Source organism: Metopolophium dirhodum, chromosome 1, assembly GCF_019925205.1.
Source record: "Metopolophium dirhodum isolate CAU chromosome 1, ASM1992520v1, whole genome shotgun sequence".
Taxonomy (NCBI): Eukaryota; Metazoa; Arthropoda; class Insecta; order Hemiptera; family Aphididae; genus Metopolophium; species Metopolophium dirhodum.
The window spans coordinates 89,105,765-89,130,361 of NC_083560.1; the positions used below are offsets into that span (position 1 = coordinate 89,105,765).

A 24,597-nucleotide genomic window follows, 5' to 3' on the forward strand; every position below is an offset into this window, starting at 1 on the left:
ACACTAATTGTTTGTAATATGTATATGTCCATTGTCCATCGGCATAATTGTATTGAGTTACCGACAATACAGTTGAAATTTTTAGGAATACAGTTATAGAAAATGTAATTTGAAAAAGTTATTGCAAGACACCATGCAATATTGATGTATTATACTAAACATAATAACGACCTTTGCCAATTTTCCAATAATTAAAATATCATTGAAGTAAAGGTTACTTGTTATCATTGTTTGTCGTTGATAGCGTATCCACTGCACTTACAATAGGCTATACAGAAATGTCTTTTTTCTTCGATCCATTTAATACCTACTAAAGTCTTAAACACTGCACTTTTTGTTTTAGAAGACAAACGTCGACGAATTCAGCGTACAACACAGTCGATATCGATTCGGTGGATATTGCAATCAGGGTGGCCATGGTTCGTTTCTTTTTGTCCAGCGACGTATTGGCCAACCTAACAGAACATTCACGAACGCTGAGGCTCTACCCTAGACCTGTAGTATTTTTTCAAATCAATTCTTTTCTGAAGAGCAGGCCAAACCCGTCGCTTTTCACATGTCAACTGTCTCGAACACAAGCAGTTGATTATTTCGCCGAATGGGCATTGACACCGAACAACGTGGTCTTCCAACGGATTCAAACCGGCGTAAACGACCCATCTATGATTGGCGATAAGCTTAAATGGTTTGCGAATACTTTAGAGCCTGTTGTATTTACCGTTTGGCAAGAAAATTGTTCGATTCAAAATATAATGAATGTCAATGTAAATTCAAACCGACCTTCTTTGGCATTAGGTAATAGTATTTCTGACACATCGATACGTAGATAATTTATAATCTATAAAAGACAAATTTTACTCATTTCGTATTTACATAGCTGATGGGAGTCGTCGGTCAGACAGTGACGGTAGCGATAGTAGTAGCAGTGAAGACGAGAGACCAGCAATTTATCGCGAAGATTTCAAAGTCAATGTTACTAGTGAAACAATTCTAAAAATAGGTATTTATTATAATTCATAAATATTATATACCTAATATAATACTGTTATAACTTAATACGAACAACAAAATTATTATATTTATTTAGAAAGTCAAAGACTCAATATAGGACCAATAGTACAAGGAGTACACTCTGCTTATGAACCTCCAATAACTTTACAATTCCCAATGGCGTCAGACGATAGCCCAGATGAGGATGGGACCATAGAATCAATTGGCAGTAAATCTATCGGATCCTCGCCGTCCAGTAGCCACAGTGACATGAGCTCGCCTATGTTTAAACCCGAATCCATAATAGTTTGTATTTTTAGTTAAACTATTACAGTCCTAACCAACTATAAACGAGTGCTTGAACATAACTATAAAAAAACAGCATTTTTAAAAATCGATCATTTATAATTTAATCGATATTCTTGAATATCATATCAAAAAAATAATTAACCTGTAATCTGTATAATAATGTAAATGCACATAATAATCTAGGCTAAAGTAACTTACAATTCAAATAGTTAGATATTGTAATAAATAACACTTCACTGTATATATAAAACCTTATGTAGGTATTTTAATATTTTATACAAGCTTATAAATGAATATTAATATTTAATAATTACTTAGTACATTTAAAAATTTGTGTCTGATGAGTTTATTTAAAAAGTCTGAACATTAATAGTTGTACCTACAATCATTATCGTATTCATTTTCTATTCGAGTTATTAATTTTCATATCGAAACTAATTATCCAACAAATCCATTCAATTTTTATAGAACAGAAAATAAACAAAATATCATGAAAATAAACTAAACCTATATAAAAAGCAGCAGCACATCAATTAAGAGTGGCGATTTGAGCATAAATGAGAACAAGGGATTTCAGCAAGTAAATAATTTATTGAGATTGCATTGTTGATGCGTAGGTTATTGTAAAAAATATATTTAGATACACAAAAAGTAACTTACTTACAAAGAGTATTCCGTAGAAAAAAATACGTAATTATTTTATATTTAATTACCTACTGTTTATAGTCATTTTATTTCAACTCCTTATTCAAAAATGATTTATATTTATAGATTATTTGAATGTTAATATTTATATATTAACACAATACAAAACATCAATTATTACATTATTACCAATTATATACAAAATGCATACCTAGTTTCTCAAAATTGGTTATCTAAAAAAACATCACCTATACCCACCTACACGTCATGGCCGGTGTCAACGGTGGGGCTTCATTTTCGTCGGGAAGTATGAATTCAGGAAAATATTATTCAGGAATTATGAAGGATATAAATTGAATTTTTTTTTTAAAGGACGCTTATTCCAGCTTTTTAATCATAAAGGGACGTATTCCTGGAAAAAGAACGTTTTGTCCAATATCATTTTCTTAAAACTTAAAAATATACTGTAGACATTTTAGGTAATTTTCGATATCAGAACCTATTATATTTTATCTATTTTTGAATGGTAGGTATTACATATTATCTAAATATTTTAAAAATTAGAGAAACAAAGAAGATTTGTCCTGAAAAATTAGAAAAATGGAAAAGGTTCATTTTGAATTGAAGCCCCTCTATTTTTTTTCAAAAAAATAAACCAATGGTAAGCATTTTTATTACCTGTCAAATTAAATTATATATTTTTATTTAAATTTAATCAGTAAATATAATTTCAACATATAGATATAGGTAAAATAGTTAACTTTGTATTTTCTTCTGTATTTGTAAGTTGTGCTATCTTCCTATGACAATGTAACTAATAAAATAATTATAGCGTCGTCAAAAGTATACAACTTCGCAAGCTATTGAATAACACGTTTGTTGAAATATAATGTATATGCTCATTGCTCAACTTGTCATGCTCAAATGGTCAAATGACATACGTAGAATATATATTATTTTTTTTATCATAATAATTTATTTAAATGACTTAACGTTTCATACCTTTATAAAATCATCCTCCTTTTCACAACTGAACAATACATTCTAAATCAAGCACATTTTTAAAAGCAAGTAGTATATATAAATATCGACAAATATATTTATCAAATTGTAGGATATCGTTAGATGTAGCCAATTGCAACAATCACCTTCACAGTTGACTGCAACTGCTACGGGTAACAAACTTCTTCTAAGCAGACATAGCACAGGTGGTAGTGATTCTGCTTTAAACCATGTAGTAGTAGCACAAAAACAAAATAGTAATTTTAGACCAACATCGCAAACATCTACAGTAAGTTGAAACTAAAACCGTATACTTAACATTATATTATTATATAAATTGTACAAAGAGATGTATTAAATTTCGATATTAGTATTAATTTAAACATAATTTTAATTTCTGGATATTGTTTTTATATTTTAGTCATCTGAGTTCTATCAAACGTTACCGACAACCACAGAAAAAAAACAAAATATTATATCTAGTCCACCCTCGTCAAGAAAGGGAAGTTTAAGTAGCTTACACCAACAGTTGACAAGACAATCCAGTCAAAACAATTCAATATTGGAACATTTTGCTTTTCAAGCAAAAGAACTTGTTAGAGAAACAGCCAGGCAAAGTAGTCAAGAAGGAGCTGGGGGAATACTAGCGCATGTAGCAGACAAACTGACCACTCAAGCAAAAAAAGCTGCAGGTGAAGCCACCAAATCTGTACATGAAGCTAGTAAAAGTGCATTTGAAGCCAGTAAAACAGCGGCCGGTGTCAGCAAAAACACTTTTGATGATTTAACATATGTTGGAAAAAGTACAATCGGTGATCTCACAAAAAGTGCAAAACAAGTAGCGTCTAAAAAAGGATTTAAGGTAGAGGCTATATTTGTTTAGTTTTTTTACCATTAAGTACCTATACTTACTAGTATTATTTATTAAACTTTCAATTCAATGGCAATGTTTGGCTATCCTAACCTATAAAGAAATGGACGGATAACAGAGAGAGCTGTCAAGGGGTCAACATTGTTAAAAAAAAGATGGCATACAACTTATGTACCATTAATAGCAAGAGAGTTAGAGAGTAGTTGAGTCACGAAGATAACAATATTTTTAGAAAAATGTAGCATACACCTTAGGTAGTTATGTTCCTTTACATTACACAGGTATTGGCAATCTCTGTCTAACAATGTTGTTACCATGACAAATTATACAGGCATGTCAGCAATATTACCGGTTTAGAAATAAATCGCGCACCCACCCTCCGCCCAGCCTTGTACTGTGACGTAAGCATTTCTCCGGTTCTCATTGGTCCACCGCCGTCACTGCTGCAATAGCCGCTGCAGCTGAAGACTCCACCACCACTCCACCACTCAACCCGTTGGAGAAATACTTACGTCACAGACATGCGTATCACGAGTTGCCGACATACCTGTATAATTTGTCATGGTTGTCACTTGGCAACCTATAGTAGGGTATGGGGGACGCGAAGATTATATATTTAATAAGTATGTGGTGCTATCAGACACATTTAGGTCTACATCAACGTAATTGTAATTCATGTTATAATCATTTTGGCACATTCACTTGTAGTTGATTTCACTTTATGTGACAGGCTGACGCAATTATATTATTATGTTGTTTTTACTAGTAAAATACATACTAAAAAATATATTAACTTTTTGAGTTCTACTCTGAAATCTAGTATACATAATATAGGTACTAACTACTAATATAAATAAATATTACTTAGTAATTCTATACTACACTTATATTTATATCTTTATAACATAAACAATTTACATATTATATTCTATAATATATCTATTTGTATAGATTTTAAAATTTATATTTATTTTAAAGGTTGGATTATTGGGTGAATCCTCGTCTTCAAGCTTACAGCAATTGAGTTTTGATGATGAAATAAATGACAACAGTCCGCCAACCAATCCAATTTCAACCGGTTCTGTTTCGGAAGTAAGAAAATCCTCAGTAACATCGATGGGAACTGGTGCCACAAAAGATTTTTTTTCAAATATATCAAATGATATAAATGGATTGGCAAATCAAACAACAAGCATGTTTACTGATTTATTTGGTAAGGATTTGCAAAAAAAAATATATACAATTTTCAATTGCACGGAAAATCCTAAATAGTAAATATGGATGTCTACATTATGAAATTTAATATTATGTATTAGGTGGTAATAAACAACAAAAAAATAGTAAATCGTCGCTCACGTTACCAGTTACTAAAACTAAAGAGCGTTCAGCCGTTGGACCTTTTCCGACAAAAGGTAAATAACATTTTTTTTTTCTATAGTATAAGTAAAAAATTAATATACTTATATTTAATATCATATTTTTTTTCAGCTGGGCGTAACGATTTAGTTGAAAAATCTAGTTTGATTCGTCACTCAAATCCAAGAAAACTAAGTGAAACATCAAAAATACCGAACAAAAAATTAGTAAAACCTAATAGTCACGTGGACAATGAAACCTTTCTAAAGGATGTATGATCCACCAACCAAGCTTTTAATTGATAAATAAATATATAAACTAATTAAAGTTGTAAATCATAGGTAACAAAACAGATTCTTGATGGAGATGGAATAGGTTGGCTGAAGCTCAGTAGATTCAAAAAATTAATGGAAGAAGAGGGATACCGGAATTTAGTAGTCAGTAAACTTAACCGGACATTGGATAATAAAATTAGTCCAAGTGATCACATTGATGACGTGGTAATAATTTATAACAAGATTTATTTCAATAAAATAAATTTCCATTTTATTATTATGGTGTTAAAATTTAATTTTTTCCCTTCAGTATATAAATAGATTTGTTTGGAAAGGAATGCTTAAAGCCTTACTAGCAATTATACATGGATTAGAAGTATCTTTTGGCAATCAATGTGGAGGTGGTTTAGCATCTGCATTCCAAGTATTAGAAATAGCTCATACTCATTATTGGGCTAAAGACATATCCATGACTGGTTTCGAATCTCAAGTAAATGTTCACATTTTGTATTTTTATGTTACATTGAACGATAGATTAATTATTAGTTTTAAACAGATATGTATGTTAACATAAATTGCAATGAAATACATTTAAGTAAGTGTTTATATACTCTCATCCAAAACATTAAATTGCCATTACTTATAGGTACATACAATTTAAAAAAAAAGATATTAATTAAATATTAAAGAATTATTTTTTAAGTGGTTAGGTAAAAATATTACCTATATTTTCAAGTGATAAGCATTAAAAAAAAACCATTCTAAGCATGGTTCTACTATTAACATCGTTACAATAACATTATACGCGTAAAGTTGTATAATCTCTACTCATTTTATACAAAATTTTGTTATCTACTCTTTTTCATTAAAATCACTGAATGGATTTGAATGTAGGTTTTCACTAGGTAATGAACATTGCTTGGTTATCCGGCCACGTTTTAAGTATACTTCTATAGACCCAACTCCTATCTCCGGAAAATTGAGCAATGAAATAGGATACGCCCAATGCCCATGACACAATTTGTTTGGATTTTATAGCGACTTTAGCGGTCTTCGGAACCATATCCATATCCACTTGACCGTGTTAAAAATATATTTGTTCATTTTATTCTGGGTAAAGGTACACATAAACCAATTTGTTCATGAAGTTATTACACTTAAGCCAAAGTCCGAAATACACCAATCGCTATATTATCCAATGCAAATATGTCCTCAAGGCAAGTGAGGTAAACCAACGCCAAATTTCCGGGAACAGAGTACATCACACTTATTAAACCAAATTACTCTTAGTGCCGTATTTTATATTTGTCCATATTTACTTGGGTAAAGTTGGGTAGTACAACTAGTATATATAACTAAAGGTATATAAAGCAATTTAATTGGAGTTTGTTACCTATTTTATTCTTTCACTAAATGGTTTATTAAATATACCTAACTTATAGAATTTCAAGATCAATTATGTATCAATCTTTTTATTGTTATTTTTAATAGATGTCCAGTCCATATAGTAGCCGTGAAAATGTACAATCACCACTGCAGAGTCCAAGTATTGCTGGTTCACCAATGTCGAGTGTTTATCAAACATCAAGGAAATCTTCTCAAACCAGTACATCTGGATTATCTGGTAAAATTCCAATATATTATGTGTAATTATGAAAAACATTTTATTATAATATAATACTATATTATACAATGTGTTTCTTTTAACCCTAGAATATAAGGGAAATAAGACGGATAGGTTTTAAGCTTACTAATTGACACAGCATGCGCTCTCTCATCAACCGTGCACACTGCCCCTCTGACCAGTGTCGTTTGTTCGGGTCAGAATGTCAGATGGTGACTAGGGTACCCACTACCCAACGCACCGGCAATTACCACATGAATGGTTTGTGGAGGGGGGAGTATGACATTTCCCTAGCGCCTGCGTTCTCGTCTCAGTCATAGACACACACTGCCACTCTGGTTGAAGAGGGAGGATATCATAGACATATTAATATGTCTATGGAGGATATCGACGTACCTAAATAATATGATAAGATCGCGGTGGCTCATTGATTATGCATCCGGCTGTCCGGCGCGTATCTCGCGGGTTCAATCTCTTGCCGTGCGTTTTTTTCATTTAATTCTTGATCTCTCCCAAGACCGGCCACAGCACTTGTGACTATGTCATAATATACTTTCATTACTCACCTTTCATCAAACTGACCAATACATTATAAAATAGATTATTTCTGTTAAATTTTAAGTTTGGATTGTAGGTATTAAGTCTACCTAGACAAAACGACGACGTAAACAAAAGTTGTACAAAAAAAAAATTTCCAAAACCCGTTAATATGTATTTTTTTACCTTTAAAAGAATCACATTGTATATAATATATACACTTGAACATACTTCTCTCAAACTTAATAATTTTAAACTAAATCATTATACTATTTACTATTGTTGATTAGAATGTAAAAATAGTGGAGCTGGAAAATTTTCGCACGAATTTTCATTAATTGATGACGGTGAAGAATCAACTTCTAATCCGTCTTTAAATGAAACGTTCAATGATTTAATGAATATCGAAAACAATAAACCAGAACAAATTTCAACAAATCCTTTTTTGGAAAATGAAGTAAATATTATATTTAAATTTATTATATATTGTGTAGGTAACTTAACCATGTTAAATGTTATATATGATTTTAATAACTTTTTACTTAGACATAAGAATATTTATGATTTATATAAATGAAAAGCTGCTGTCAAAAAGATCTTAGTATCTTACAACCAAATATTGTATCATCACGTAAGGGAATTATATTATGAGGAAATGTAGGAGATTAATTTAACTATTTTGGTAATTAGGTACCTACCTACTTTTAATTAATATTTTATAGAAATAAAAATAATTTTTTGTCATAATTATTTATTACCTAATTATTATTAAAATTACTATTGAACAATTTAATTTGATGAAATTAAAAAAATAAAATCTTAAAAAAGTAAAATTATAAACTTTTGTCAAAAAACAAATAAGTATTAATATTTAATATTTTTTTATAATTTGATTATGAAATGTTGTCAATACTCCTGCAAAAAAATAACTTGATTTTATATATCATTATTAAAACAAAGTTTTGAAAGTTGAAAAAATGTCTAGGAAATGTTGACGCAGAATATAAAAAAAGTAGTAAATAAATAAATAAGTGTAATAAATTATATGAGTGGAGCGTGAAGATTCTAAATGCGGCTCTAAGTATGTTAGAAACGTTGAGAGCTTGTACTAGGCCATTTTGAAATCGATTATTCAACTAAACCAACTATTTGCTTCATAAGCACGAAGAAATGGCATTGACGATTGAAGTGATAGTATAGTGTTTGTATAAGGTTTATTGGATAATTTGTGTTAATTTTATGATAATTAAAAGCAATTATAGTCATCGCGGACATTTTGAATATAAACGTATTTTAATAATATATACCTCAAAATAATACTGTACCTGTAACTTATTACAAATTTAGATTTGTATATTTTTAAATTTAAAAAATAAAACACTGGGATACCAATTCAATATGAATAGATACGTAGGTATTTTGAATTTTATATAATGAATCGTTATTGATGGTCAAATAATTGTAGACGGAGACTATTGGAGTGTACCTAAAAATAACACATACTCAATTATTTAGGGAGAATTGTCATCCATTGGGCCGATAGTAGTATCAGATGAATCCAGTTGTAACAGTAGTACAGTTCTAGTCAACAATCCATCGTTTTATTTGAAACGGATGACAAGTAATAACAGCAGAAACAATGCATCATTCTTTCGAAGTGCTGTATCAGACAGCGAACTTGATAATACGGGAGTAAGTACCTATAATGAAAATTGCTACTTAAAAGTTGTATTATAAAATATACAAAAGTTTATCCTAAATATTTTCAGTGAATTAGAAAACATATATAGGATTATAGTACCTATCACTTTTTATTAAAACAAGTACTTAACAATTTAAAATAAACCTAACAAAACCTAAATTATTTTAAACTTTACTTGCAATTAAACTATAGAAAATGAACTATTTCCCATTATAGCTTTTCAAGACAACTAATAAAAATCGCACTCAAAGTATTTGGTCCAGTAAATCATCACTAAGCGCTGGGTTTCGATACCATGGAGGTAATTTGTTGAATACTGCATCTGGGTCACCTAGTCCAGAATCGGGACGTACTTATTTGTTTGAAGGTATTTATTATTAAAAACTAAAAATACATTTAAATAATATACAATGTTTATAAAATACAATTATGGTTATAAATTATAATACTAACAAGTACCGTAATTATGTTATAAAGGTATATTGGGAAAAGAACGGAGTACAATTTGGAATCAGTTAAAATTTTGGGAAGATGTATTTATTGATGCTGTCAGTCAAGAAAGAGACATGATAGGCATGGATCAAGGACCAGTAGAAATGATGGAAAGGTCTGTAATAAAAAAAATATTATTTGATTACATATATTTTTGAATTGTTTTGTTCTAATAACTGTCTTATAGGTATAAAAATCTAAACCAAAGTGAACGAAAACGCCTAGAATATGATGAAGATAAACTCCTGTCCATAATGATATATAATTTAATAGCATTTATGATCATGGTAAACGTACCTAAGGAGAGTATCATGAAAATCGTTAGAACTCTAGTCGGGAAAAGTAGAGTGACAAATTGTTACGCGACTGAAATAACGAGCCTCATGTCTCAACTATCCAATTTGGTAAGTTCCAACTTCCAACATACTTAATTGTTTATCTGATATACGCGTACATACCATAAAGATTCTTCTATTTAGGTACACTAAATAACTTGAAAACATACCTAGTTAAAATCTATTTTAAAAATAAATCTTACTCTAAATAACATTAAATATTTTAAAAATTAATTAGTTAATTAAATATACAGATTAGGTGAGTATATTAAATGATTTATGGCTAAAATGTTATAGATTTATGGTGTATAAATATTTTATATTTTTTGAAATGTCATTAAGTTTCAAATTGTATATTCTTTACTTCTTTGTAACTAAAAATTGTTAACTCTGCATACCCAATGTACTATCTATCACTGTCATAATTTAAACAAAGATAAATGGGTGGGAAAATTATGGTTCTGGTGATATAACAACTTATTGCTACTCTGATACTTAATTGTATAAAAATATACCTAGTCTAAATTACCAAACAAATCTCTTTTTGAGCAATTTATAGACATTTTTAAATTTTTTTTAGCTTTTATTCTTGTGAATAAAAATTTTTTTGCTATGGCAAAAAGCTTGAAAATTGATTAATAAGTTTCTCATAAATTGTTACTATAACAATTTAAAAATATTAATGATACATAGGCACAATTTTTTTTTATAACTACCTACCTATTTTAAATTTTTAAACATTTTTCAAAATCACGAAAATTAGCAAATTATTTTGTTAGTAAATAATTAAAAATTAATAAAATATTCAGAGTGGAATATTTGTAGTTTAGACTAGAAACAAATAAAATACCAAGTTTCTCATAACTAGCCCATACACAACCAAAAAATATTATAGAAATAGACAGTTTTGTTATAATTTAAAAATATTATTCGTGGGAAACTTTTACAATGTGTTTTTACATTTTAAACACTAATTTTAAAATACAATGTTCTAGACAAAAGTTAATTTAACCTAATTTATTATTAATAGTAAAATAAATTACTTAAATATCAATAATATCATAAAATATATAACAGTAAATATTTTATACAGTTATATTATACTATTATAGTAAAATAATATCATATACCTTATAGTAATATAAGCTTCCAGACCGTTTTCGATCAGGTACGTTTTTTATAAGCAATGATTTATAGTTAAATTCAAATTTAACACGTCCATTACAGTGACCCACTCGACACCTACCGTAAATCTATAAGTATATATAAATAACAGAGTAGTACCAACTTTCCCAAATTTTTTTTTGTATTTAAATTAAAAAACACTAAATACTAATATAAAATTAATACAGCTGATTAAATATTTTTATAACATACAACATTTTGGGTTTAGTTTATCATTTAATTAATGTTAAAATAAAATTATCTTTTTGGTGTACTATATAGAATGGAAATGACGTTGACTTGAAGCCATCAAATTCGAGACAGGCACATAGGCAAAGTTTTGCTGTGCACTGTGGTGATTCTACTGGGGAATTGTTGTTCCTAGAAGTTAGAGATGACGGACTAGTTCTGAGATCGGTTAGCGGAGTGATTGTCAGTAGATGGTGGTATGAACGCATTGTAAACATGACATACAGCCCTAGAAGTAAAATATTTTGTCTTTGGAGAACCGCCAACGGTGGACAACTTCAACTGAACAAATATTATACAAAAAAAGTAAGTGGTAATTTCAGTAGGTACCAACCTACTTCATATCCAGTGACATGCTCAACTTAAATGTCGTTTGCAGAGTCGAGCATTTTTATCCAAGTATCATCCATATAGGTACAATTTGGGGGGAGGGACTTGGGTGTGCTTAGTATTGAAACTAGCACCCTTATCATTGTTTTCATATTTAGATTATAGTATTACATAATTGTTTACCTAATAAAATACTAACATATAAATGTATTAATTTATATAGGTTTGTAATGTTTACTTTTTCAAAAATACATTAAATGTTTTAAGTATGTCGCCATTTTTATGGATCTAAATAAGGGTGTCGTCAAACAAAAATGATTGACAACCACTGGCTTAGGTAGTAAATTCAGTGAAGTGTAAACGTTTTTTTTCTACATCACCTACAAAAAATTAAAACATTGGTTTTCTCAAACTTTTCAGACCTAAAGTTGTTAAAAAAAATCTTCTCCATCCTTATAGGGTTTCGTCTTTAAGCAATGCAATAGTTATGAACTTAATAGTGTAATTAAAAATTAATTTAAAGTACATGATGAACATAAAACCACTAAACCCTTTTATACATTACCTAAGACTTTTTTTTAAGAAACATTGAGTAATTAAGTATTTTTTAATTCTTAATGTTACGCTATACAGTGCAAAGATTTGTATGCTCGCATCAAGCATTCCATGGAAAAGGCCGCAGAGAGAGGACAAGGTATCATTCCCGGAGTTGAATTAGGAGGCGAGTTTCCTGTTAAGGACATGGCAACTGGGGAAGGTGGTATACTTCAAGTTTGCATGGAAGGTGTTGGTTTATTATTCGCTGATAGTAAGGTAAGTAATAAATAAAGTGCATGTCGCAGCAACAATGATATATATTACTATTATGCGTTTTATTGTTATTACTATTACTATTATTATTAAAATTATTGTTATTGTTGTTGCTGTTGTTATTATTATTATTATTATTATTATTATTATTATAATTATTGTTAATACAATATTATTATTATTATTATTATTATTATTATTATTATTATTATTACAATATTACTATTAATATTATTATTTAAAAATTATGATTATTTTTTATATATCTTATCATTATTATTTTGAATTATTATTAATGACATTATTTTTTTTTATTTTTTTATATGTTTATTTTTTATTATTATTTTTATTGGTAGTATTTTGTTTAAGCCCTCCCTTCTCAATTAATTTGTGGTTAAAAGAAAAAAAAGTTTACCACCATATCATAGATATAAATGTATATATAATATCTTTTCATGTAACTTAATAAGTAAAAACTATAGTAAATGGAATAAAGGGATAATAAAAGGATGCCTTATGCCTATAACAATAAAAATATTACATGAAATATGGAATTCTATCAATAACAATCATTAAAACATGACAACATTTCTTACCATCTTGTACTTAAATTCTCATATTTTTATAATTACATTAACTAAATATCAAACATTAGGTAGGTATACCTAATACCTACCTATATGACTATATTACATCAGATATCTCAATGAATATTTTAATGATGACAAAATATTGTTTTACTTTTGGTACCTAATGGGTTAATTTACTAACTTCTTTTCAAATCTTTCTTATATTTTTTACTCTATATAATTTTCAAAAAGTTATATCAATGTAAATATACATATTATATATATATCTATATCACTTTTTATACTCCATGAATTTAGTTTTAAAAAAAAAACTTTTTTTCTTTTAACTATATTATGGTTACTAAACTTACATACAAAGAAAGCTGTTAATTACGACTTACTACTACAAATTTATATATTTTTAAGGACCTCTCAAAACTTTCTTAAAACATTATTGTTGTGTTGATTTTAAAACATTAATACAATAAATACGTAAATGAAGCTGCAATACATTTGTGTATAATATAATATAGTATCTATCTACATTCGAATTATCCCACTTCAAATTCGGGTCGTTGGTATAAATTAATTACATTTAATACATGATGTATACACGATAAAATAAAAAGTACCTAGTACCTACCTATACTATCATATCATTGTCGTGAATAGGCGTGTATATTTTCTTAAAGCTTTCTATTAACGCGATTTTTACAGAAAATTAGGCATGCGATACTTTATATCTTTTCTGATCTATATTTTTTTATATATATTTACATAATATATATTTTATTTTGTGTGATTGTATATATATATATATACAGTGTGTCCTAGAAATACAGAACCATTCAAAATATCTCTTTAACAAGTGAATATATTTTATTTATACGTTTTATATAAACAAATTTGGGAGGAAAACTATACTAGTTTACAACAGATGGTTTTGTTTATATTTTTTTTATCCCAAATTTGTTTGGATTAAATAATTAATATGAGTGATATTTTGAATGGATCATGATCATTATTTCTGAGACGTATTGTATAAGTATATTCAATATTCAATATTTTTGGATATTTATATTTACATTTTTTTTTAACAATTCAGAATGTTCAATACGCTTTATAATTTATTTATTTATTGTTATTTTTATTCTCAAAGTTTTATTAATAACACCACGCTCGTTAAAATATTATACTTCACACGTGTTTTAACGCTCATTTATATCTACATATTTATAAAAATATATAGATATATGAATACATAATATATATATATATATATTAATACATATATATATATATATATATCAATAAATGTATACAACGGTATGATAATTTATTGTTATCGCCTTGAATTAAATTGAATGTTTTATTTCAGTCAGAAAAACACGTTGTGTTGTTGTTATTCCTCCTGTTAACTGCAAAGTTTAAGAAACTTTTGAGATGGTCCTCGGTCAGGTCGATAATATAATGATTATCGAAACACGATATTATATAATAATATTAATTATTCGTGTTATACATAATGTTTAGTTGTGTTTTGTTGATTTTCAATTGTCCTTTTTTTTTTTTTATGAAATGTCATAACGCGATGGATTGTTGTCTCGTTCAGGACTTTGAGGTACCTATATTAGCAACATTTACGTTAAAAAAAGTACGGTTTTGTCATTGGTAATAGATATTATAATATAGTTTTGATTTCCTGTTTGCTATAAATCAACCACTCTAGTGCATATTACGTATATACGATTGGACTGTAAAATATTTCGTTTATTTATTTATTTTTCTTTTATTACCTATATATATATATATATATTATGCAGACGAGTAGCGTCACTGTTTTTTATTCTATTATTATTGTTTTACAAATTACTGTTCCTCGATCGTTCTACCTTACACACACACTAAAAGTGAATAATATAATATAATAATGATGCATTTATTTAGGAGTTTCTACAACGGGGAGCATGGCTGTAATTGCACAAAATGTTATACAAAAATTATATTTATATACATATTACATAAATACATATATATGCATATAACATACATATTATGTACTCATATACATAATTACTTTATAAATGCCTATCTATCTATATATATATGTATGTATATATATGTATATGTAGGTATATGACGTGTTAGTGTGTGTGTGTGTGTGTGTGTGTGTGTGTGTGTGTGTGTGTGTGTGTGTGTGTGTGTGTGTGTGTGTATGTGTGTGCGCGCGTGTTTGTATGGGTCTGCATAGCATGTCATTGAAAATTAAGTCACTCGATAAGGTATATAATATTTCAGATAAAATATTTAACGAAAAAAATTGAAAAAATTAATTCCTAATATATATATTAATATATGTTTATGTATTACTTTATAAGTTATAACAGCTTAGTTTTTCAGTACCTACCTAATATACATATATATATATATAAAACATGGATATATCTGACGCATGTATGTTTACATGTACCTACCTATGTAGTACGTATATATAAATATGTATATACGTATATTTATATATGTGTATCATTCATATAACGTGTATTGATAATGACTATGTGTAACGATTACCTATATAATTATTTACAGTAACTGCCTGGCCATCTCACTAGTTGACTTAAGCTTTGAATTTTGATGTTTGTGCTTTTGTCCGACATATTACATTTCATTATTTTTAACAAAAAAAAATATATATCAAAACAATGTCCAACCATATATAATATGTTTTAAGTATTATCACTGTTCTGTGTTTAACTATAGACTTATTACCGTAAGTGTGTGTACCTATAGACTTATAGTATGATTATAATATTATGTAGCTGCACCAAATTGTTTTTACATTAACTAGTTTGCGCTTACATTTTGTATTACCCACTATTGTGTTGCATGTGTATTACTGTATTTAATTTAAATAATTACCTAGGTATAAAAAATATGTGAATGTGTTATTATTAGGAAAACTAGTTATTAATAATAAAATATTTTAAGATTTAATGAACAATACCAATAGGTAGGTACCCATTTTCACCTGTGTGACTTGTTGCAAGTTATTGATATCTGTAAAAATCTCTTACAATGTGTTATAATATATAAGTTATACCGCCATTATTACAATACCCTTACCTACATTATAATATCTTTTACAATTTCTTTTCACTCAAAAATTGTTTTCCTATTTTTGTTTTAATAATAATACTTAAATGTATAGTTTTATTTCTATATCCAGTCGACACTAAAATTATGATGAGAATTTTAACATAATTGTTATACAACCAATAATTACACAGGTTTAATAGGTATTTACCATATAACATATAATGGATGAAGGAGCTATAGTTATGTTTTATGTTGGAGAGCTGAGTAGTAGTATTAGTATGTTACTAATCATTTTTTTAATGATTATAAATCAAGCTTGTGTGGCATTTTTCAATAGCATTTTTTAGAGTATTGAAGAACTGCCTATAAGGTTTTAAGATATGTGTGCATCAATAATAACATGGAACCTATTGAAGAAATAGATCAGGGAGACTAGATTGTTGTTTTTATTGAGCTCAGCTCAAAATCGTTCTTTGAATGCCATAATTTATTAATTATTATTTACAAATACCTAATACCTATCTACTATACTCCGATTTATTTACCTTGTTCAGCCTTATTTTTACTAACAATGGCAACTCCAAGTTCCTCGCCAATCACGATTTATGTACATACCTATAAAGTTTAAATAAAACAATTATCTAACTATAAGTAATTATTGTAATATTTTTAATGACTAGTCATTATTGTCTTGATTAAAATTTAATTAATTAGTAGTGTATAATATATATAAAGATAAATTAGGCGCACATTTTTAAACCGGTGCCGTTAGTGAATAATTAAATATTGAACAACCATACATAATACATTGCATCACCAGCACATCTAGTCACCTCACTTAAAATATTGCTTACATTAAATACTAATAATTAATTGTTTCGTTTCAGTTTTTTGTTCGACTTGATCATGTTCGAAAATGTTTTACAGTGCAGAAAAAAATATTTGTTTTGGAAGAATACAGTAAGTATCTATATCTTTCAATTAATTTTAAACAAGTATTTCAAAAACTATAACTTTTAAATATGTTTAAAGATCCGAAACTGAAACATATTATTCAAAGGCAATATGAATCACCTATGGTAAGTGGCATCTATTTATATTATGTTCTAGACCTTAGGTACTATATATGATATAGGTATACGTTAAAAATTGTTTTTAAATATGTATGATGCATGCTCAAATAAATTGTAGGTAGGTACGAGGTATCTATATCGCAATAATATTGCATGAATAATGTTTGTTTATATTATCATTTATTAATTATTAAACCAGAACATTTTGAAATGTTCAAACTCAATATCAGTTATTACTTTAAAACAGTGTAATATTTCTCTTCATTAGAATTTTTTTTAGAAAGTGATGATTCTTTATTATAAATGAAATGTCATATTTTATTATATAGGTAATTATCTCTTTATGCTGGAGTACATGCCTATTACATTGTTTAGGATTTATATATATAACCATATAAATAATAATAAATAATTAAAACCCTTTAGCATTAACATGGTTATCAACATTTTAATTATTAGTAACTCAAACGTGTGTTAAAAAAGTTTTATCATAATAAATTTTTTATGGGTTTACAATTATAAATATGCAATCCTATGTATGGGATTAAAAGATATTTTCCAATTTTTCAAAAAAATTCAAAATCCAAACCAAATTTTTCTTTTATTTATGAAATACTAATCATGGAGACATATTTAAAAAAAATGAATTTTTTATTCATAGGCAGGTAATTTAAATTTATACTTGAATTGAATATAATGTAAATAATCTTTAATGATGTATACAGTTCATTCAACTAAAATAGATCAATTCAGAAATGTTCACATTATATCTTAAAAGAATATTGTTCCTAACTAATTAGTGTATTACAATTTATGTATTTTAAATTCTATACCTGTTGGTATATGTATAATACTGTAATAGTGAATATAGGGTATAGGTTGCTATAAGTACCTACGTATTCTCATAGGCGTGCACAAAGAGGGTGCATGGTTGGCAGCCAGTGGAAGTATGAATTTCATTTTTCAATTTAATGACTATTTAAAATAAGTAGGTATACTGAGACACATCAATTGTTTCCATGTTAATGTGGATGGCTAATCTCCACACCGCCCCCACTACCAAACCAATTCATAAAAGTACATAAATTATTCGTAAATTATAAACAAATTTTTCATTAAGATACCTACCCCCACTTTTACACAAAAGTGGTCGCTTCATTAAATAGCTATTAGTGCTGCCACTGAAGGCAGCTACCTCTCTGAGAGAGTTGCTGCTACAGTTTATAGTTTCATTTTTAGGTAGGTAGGTAATAGGTATTACTGTATCATTGTATTAATGTATAAATGTATAATAATATAAAATAACAATGACTATGAAGTATCAACTAACAAATTGAGGTCTTTTCATGTTTTTATAGACAATCTATATTTTCTTATTATTGTTATTTGTTTCAATAACTACTATTAATAATTAGTTGTTTTAACTAATGGACACCTATAAATACCTACGCTTCTTTAAATCTGCAATTATTAAAACAAAATTGCTGAATACCATTGGTCAGGAATTGAGGAATGATTAGACAGCCTCTCAAATATGTTTATAGAACAAAAATAGCCTATAATATTAACTATAGACAAATCATTAACATTTTTAAAACTTTACGGTCAAATATCAATAGATACAAATTATATAGAAACTATAATTAGGTAACTAAATAGAATTTACAAAAAAATATTTATTTTAAAAGTGTATCCAAACAAAGTAGTTTGTGTATTTTTATATTTATAAAATATGAATTATTATATTTTTTTAGTTTATGTAATGGTTTATGATATTTGTTTGAAAAAATGAAACTAATGGTTTATTTTAAAAAGTCGTGGACTGTTTTGCTAAAGTAATTAAATATTTTAACCTCGTATAGGTTGGTACCTAAAAAATTTGTTTAAGCAAATTTATAAAATTATAAAATATAATTTGGATTACTTATTTTGATTTTGTATTAATGATACTACCATATTGAATAAAAACTCTTAATTTCCTTCCCTTTTACTACCACCCAATCTAGAGAACTTGTGCACGCCTATTCATATTCCCATTTGTTTTGCCTATGAGCTATGGTCTTATTGGTAAGATTTAACTGAGGTGTGGTGTACATTTAAAAGTATAAAACAAAATTTCTTTTACTTAAGAGGCCTTAAAAGTTGTACTTGCATATGTTCTCTCCGTCTTACTAACTTATAATATACCAAAATGTACGTTCAGCTGTTTCAATTTTGTATTGTTAACTTAAATGTAAGAACATTATCTGTGGCCTCTCTTTTGTATTTTATAACAGGTCAATTCACCCTGATATTTAAGGTAACAACACAAAATTGGAACCGCTGGACGTACATTTTGATATATTATTAAGATGGAGACAACACATGCGGTTACAACGTCATCTTGAAATTATTATAATTTATAATTTACTAACTAGCTACTGTGCACTGTGCTACTGTAGCCACTATGGCTATTACTTTAGCCTTATACCATTATATTTAGTTATAGCTAAAGGTATATTAACTTATTCCAACATGAATCAACTGCATCTGCATGACGAAAATTGCATTTGCGTTTATATTTCCAAAGAATTATTTTTGCTATGTAAAATGTATTGATAATTGTCGATGGTGATTATTTTACATCATATTATTTTTTATAGTTAACATTATGTTGTTTTAGGCTAGCGAAATGTTATTGTCTTTGCACCGCATCATGTCTATTGTATATACGCAAACATTGATGCTGAGAACGATGAAAGCCACGGAGAGCTAAATTATTATTATAATATAAACTGGAATGTTCTTGTTTGTCACTCCCATATTAAGGTTTTGTTTTGTTTTGTTTTTTTTTTTATTACCTTTTATTATATTATTTTATTATATACGATAAACCTACAATAATACAGAGTGGTCTATTTCACTTAGTGCAATCTACGTTCATTTTCTCAGTAAATTTGTCTACTCATGGTTTTTCAATCAAAATTAACCTACAAATTATTCATTAATTATCTTATAGTGGTAATTCATTTAGATTAACAATATAATAAAATTAACAAAAAAAATTATGTTTTTTATTAAATTGCTTGATATATTATTGTATTATACTTAAAGCAGCACAAAACACAAAAAATAAGTTTTTTTTAATTGAAAGAATGTTCGGTTCTAAAAATTATGGTATACACTTTTATGTTTCTACTCACATTATTCAATGAGTTATAAGTAATTGAAAAAATACGCGTGATGTCATTGGGCCAATCATGCGGTAATAGCTTATTTAATACGTGTAATGTTACTCACTTCAAACAATAATTTACATACCTTTAAAGTATATATTCTAATTTTTGTTGTACGTATGTGGTGTGATTTTATTTACTGAAAACGTTAGTGGAACTAGAAATTTTTCTAATGTGTTTAGTTTTTTTGAAATATTTAAAATGTCTATAAATTATGTATGTAACCAAAATATCTATTTAGTATTTTTAATATTAAAAAAAAATGAAATTCTGAAACTTCTATCGTCTTAATCACAAAAAATCACATATATCTACAATAAACACACATCAACAAAAAAATGTTAGGTTGCTAAATAATTGTGTAAAGCGAGCAACTTTAACACGCGCAAGATAGGCTATTATGTCAACGTCAACCCAGTGACGTCGCATGCTTATTCTAGATATTCTAATATCTCCTTGAAATAATATATTTTTCACATTAGATGAACAAAATTTGACAAAATGGTTTTTAGTAGTTCTGACTACAATGACTTAGCATTTAATAATAATAATTTGAAGAAAACCTTTTTTTTTGTTTTATGCTACTTTAAAGGTTTAAAATTTAATATTTCTTAAAATATAGAATGTCATTTTATATAAATAATTAAGATATCTTTTTTGATACATAAATTATTACTAAAACAAAAAGTTAATAAAATTGTATTAGTATTGAAATATTACCAATCATCATAGTAACAAATTCGGTTTTCACAATTTAAAGTTCCCTGAATTATGTGTTATATAATAATGTACTCCTCCAAATAGTTACAATAAAAAGTAAACAAATGTTAAGCTAACTGAGAAAATGAGAGCGTAGGTTCTATAGAAAATATGTTATACATACAATTAACTGATAGTAGCTTAGTTGATGCATTGAATTGCTTTGAAATGCATGGATTCATCAATAATTCTTAAAATAAATAAATTTTATTGTACATACACAACTATTGTATCATATTTGTCTGTTTAAGGCTGGACAAATTTGTTACGCAGTGCTATGTGTGTTTTCATATATCGCTGCTGGGCACAAACGGACAATTAGTCAAACGTATAAAGACAAAACACAACGGAAATTGTCAACATATTCAGCCGAATCAAGTGAAAACAAATGCTAATGTCTCAATATTATATATGTCAGACAATTATTACAGGTGTTTACCTAATTAAAAATGTAAACACAGAAATATGGTATTTAGAATTAAGTAGAATATCCTTTTTATTTATTATCATATAGTTTTCATGTTCATGGGCCATTCGTGTTTAAATGGTTTAATAACTTTCGTAACACCATTTTTTTAATTAGATTTATTCATATTATTCATAACTTAACTGCATAATATGTTTTCATTTAAAATATATTTATAGGATAAAAACTATTATAATAATAATCGTTATTATTATTTATTATTATGAACATTATAATATTAGGGAAAGAAAAAGTACCTAATAACAGATTAGTTATATTTTCTTAAACTTATGCAACTGTTATATTTCTTGCAAATACTTGCAACAATGTTATTAATATAAATATATTGATAATTGTAGGTACATACATATGTTTAGGGCATTATAATAATGTATAGTTGTATCAAATTTTGTTTAAAATTATCTTTGTTAAAATGTTGTACATTTAGGTATAACGTATGTTTAATGTGGTGTTAATTTTATCAAATAAAATACAAATACATTGTTTACTACAACTATTGTTTGATCATTGTAATAAGTACCTACAACAGTTTATGTTTAACAAAATATTTAAATTCCTATAAGTCATGGTTTTGTTTAAAGTTTAATTGAAAGTAGAATTCCCATCAACCATTAATATTTAATGTTAAAAAGGTGGATAAGTGTATGTCGCTCTGCTGTACAGTAGGTTACAAGTGGGTCACTGTAATGGATGGTATTAAATTTGAATTCAATGATATAATATCATTGTATAAGAAAAACGATTCTGAGCGAAAACGGTCAGTCAGCCTATGATTTTACCAAGTATATTTGATGATATTATTGTGAATAAAGTAATTTATATACAACCTATTTACGTGGAGCCTTGTTTTAAATTTTCAATCCTTAGCCATAAAAGTTAAAAATTTATAATTTATAAATTTTTAACCACAAAATAATTAATAAATTATAAATTTGATAAATGTTGTCAAAATTTGAACTGCTATAATGCTTATAAAAAAAAATTGTGCCTATGTATTTTTAATAATTTTCAACTGCTATTAGAACGATATATCAGGAGCCTTGCATTAAATTTTCACGCTTTTTTACCCAGCAAAAAATTTTTTATTGATATTTATAGAAAAAAAAACTAAAAAAATTGAAAACTGACAATGTCCGTAAACCGCTCAAAAAGAGTCAAAATATTTTGAAAATCTTATGGTGTATAGAAAATGCTAATATAAACATTCAGTGAAATTTTCAAGTATCTACAGTCATTTGTTTTTTAATTACAATAAAATAAGAAAACTGTTACATGAGAAATCGAGTGAATATCAAATGTTGTAAAAATATAAATTTCAGACACTCATAAAAATTTAATTTAAGTTTCTTGTAGACATTTTTTTTTTGATAAAGGTAGAAAAACTTATGAGTAATCTTATATTACATTTTCAAATCTTAGATTTAAAAAGAAAAATTTTTATGAATTCTCAACTCAAAATAATTTGCTAATTTTCGTGATTTTTCTGTATTTTGTCAAAATTTGAACTTTAAATGCTTATAAATAAAAACTGTGACTAAGGATTTTTAATTTTTTTCATCTGCCTTTGAAACAATAACCTAGGAGCTTGTTTTTTATGTCGCTTTTGTAAACTACTGGGAAATTTTTACTTTAGACCCCCCAAAGTACCAACTAGATTCACTTTCCTATCAGAAAAGTTACTGTTGAAGAAAATCCAAGCACTTTTACTGTCCTAAAAGGTGACACACAAAAATAAAAAAAAATTTTAAAATTTAAAAATTTAAAAAAAAACACACATCATTGTAAAATCAATACATTCATCGCTTCGCTCAGAATCTAAAAATAATGAATACTGATCGTTTTAGACATAATGTATTTATTTATTAAACTTATAAGACAATAATAGTACAACTTGAACTGATTAAAGATTTTTGTGTGGTGTTATAACGAACCTCTAAATTATAACCAAAACTAGTGAAGGTGTTATATTTCATCAAGAAAGTGCCCTGATTAATTGCCCAAACATTGTGTGACATTTATAAAGACTGACTGAAAACCATCCAACGAGATCTTTAGATCCCAAATATATCATCCTGTCCAATGAGTGATGACTATACAAAATGTGCTGTGCTAATATTAAGTTATTATACTTATTATTTAGTGCACTCGGCAGTTGTCCAGTATTGGGCAATATGTTTTCTATATGTAGCAATAGATTTAATGGTTGTATTAATATAAGACAATAGTTAGATAGCCCTATAACTACTGTGATAATATTATAAAATATGTAATCCTTAACAAAATTAATTTATTTATATAGTTTTATTTTTAGTAAATTTAAATACATAGACTTGTGAGTTAAAAACTCTATTTGGATAGAAATGAGCAATACTAGTCTCGTACAACTTAAGCTAATGATAAAAAATTAAGACCAATTATAAGTTTTGTGAATTAAAAATTAACAATGAAAACCATAAATCTTACACAATATCTACATTTTATACGGTCTATTTGGTTTAATTTATAAAACATTAAAACTTCAAACTAGGATTGTAAAGTACAATTATATATTTTATAAACCGCCTATACAACTTAATTACGATATAAGGTATAAACATTTTCATTTATAAATTATAATAGATGTGATAACATTTCAATTAAGCACTATAAAATTTTGAAAAAATTTTGTTCTTTAGACTTATTGGTAATAGTGAACTTGTACTCAATG

At 27.3% G+C, this 24,597-nt stretch overlaps 1 protein-coding gene across 8 annotated transcripts in view; it reads left to right on the plus strand.

Moving 5' to 3' along the window:
• LOC132933748 (MAP kinase-activating death domain protein) overlaps positions 1 to 22,366 on the plus strand; it is a 38,095-nt gene extending 15,729 nt beyond the window's left edge. For 2 of the 8 annotated variants that reach the window (XM_061000022.1, XM_061000023.1), the window contains exons 13-34: positions 344 to 795; positions 878 to 1,000; positions 1,088 to 1,296; positions 3,059 to 3,235; positions 3,368 to 3,808; positions 4,796 to 5,030; positions 5,134 to 5,229; positions 5,306 to 5,445; positions 5,515 to 5,673; positions 5,759 to 5,938; positions 6,940 to 7,072; positions 7,900 to 8,066; positions 9,125 to 9,301; positions 9,528 to 9,678; positions 9,789 to 9,918; positions 9,991 to 10,207; positions 11,585 to 11,857; positions 12,515 to 12,694; positions 14,873 to 14,914; positions 17,244 to 17,316; positions 17,389 to 17,435; positions 21,655 to 22,365. In XM_061000022.1, coding sequence (XP_060856005.1) covers positions 344 to 795; positions 878 to 1,000; positions 1,088 to 1,296; positions 3,059 to 3,235; positions 3,368 to 3,808; positions 4,796 to 5,030; positions 5,134 to 5,229; positions 5,306 to 5,445; positions 5,515 to 5,673; positions 5,759 to 5,938; positions 6,940 to 7,072; positions 7,900 to 8,066; positions 9,125 to 9,301; positions 9,528 to 9,678; positions 9,789 to 9,918; positions 9,991 to 10,207; positions 11,585 to 11,857; positions 12,515 to 12,694; positions 14,873 to 14,914; positions 17,244 to 17,316; positions 17,389 to 17,435; positions 21,655 to 21,798 — 3,946 coding nt within the window. In that variant the 3' untranslated portion in view covers positions 21,799 to 22,365. Of the gene's footprint in view, positions 1 to 343; positions 796 to 877; positions 1,001 to 1,087; positions 1,297 to 3,058; positions 3,236 to 3,367; positions 3,809 to 4,795; positions 5,031 to 5,133; positions 5,230 to 5,305; positions 5,446 to 5,514; positions 5,674 to 5,758; positions 5,939 to 6,939; positions 7,073 to 7,899; positions 8,067 to 9,124; positions 9,302 to 9,527; positions 9,679 to 9,788; positions 9,919 to 9,990; positions 10,208 to 11,584; positions 11,858 to 12,514; positions 12,695 to 14,872; positions 14,915 to 17,243; positions 17,317 to 17,388; positions 17,436 to 20,091; positions 20,238 to 21,654 lie in introns of all 8 variants that reach the window. The other 6 variants (XM_061000026.1, XM_061000027.1, XM_061000024.1 and 3 more) reach the window with 6 other exon arrangements.
• Positions 22,367 to 24,597: the final 2,231 nt, after the last annotated feature.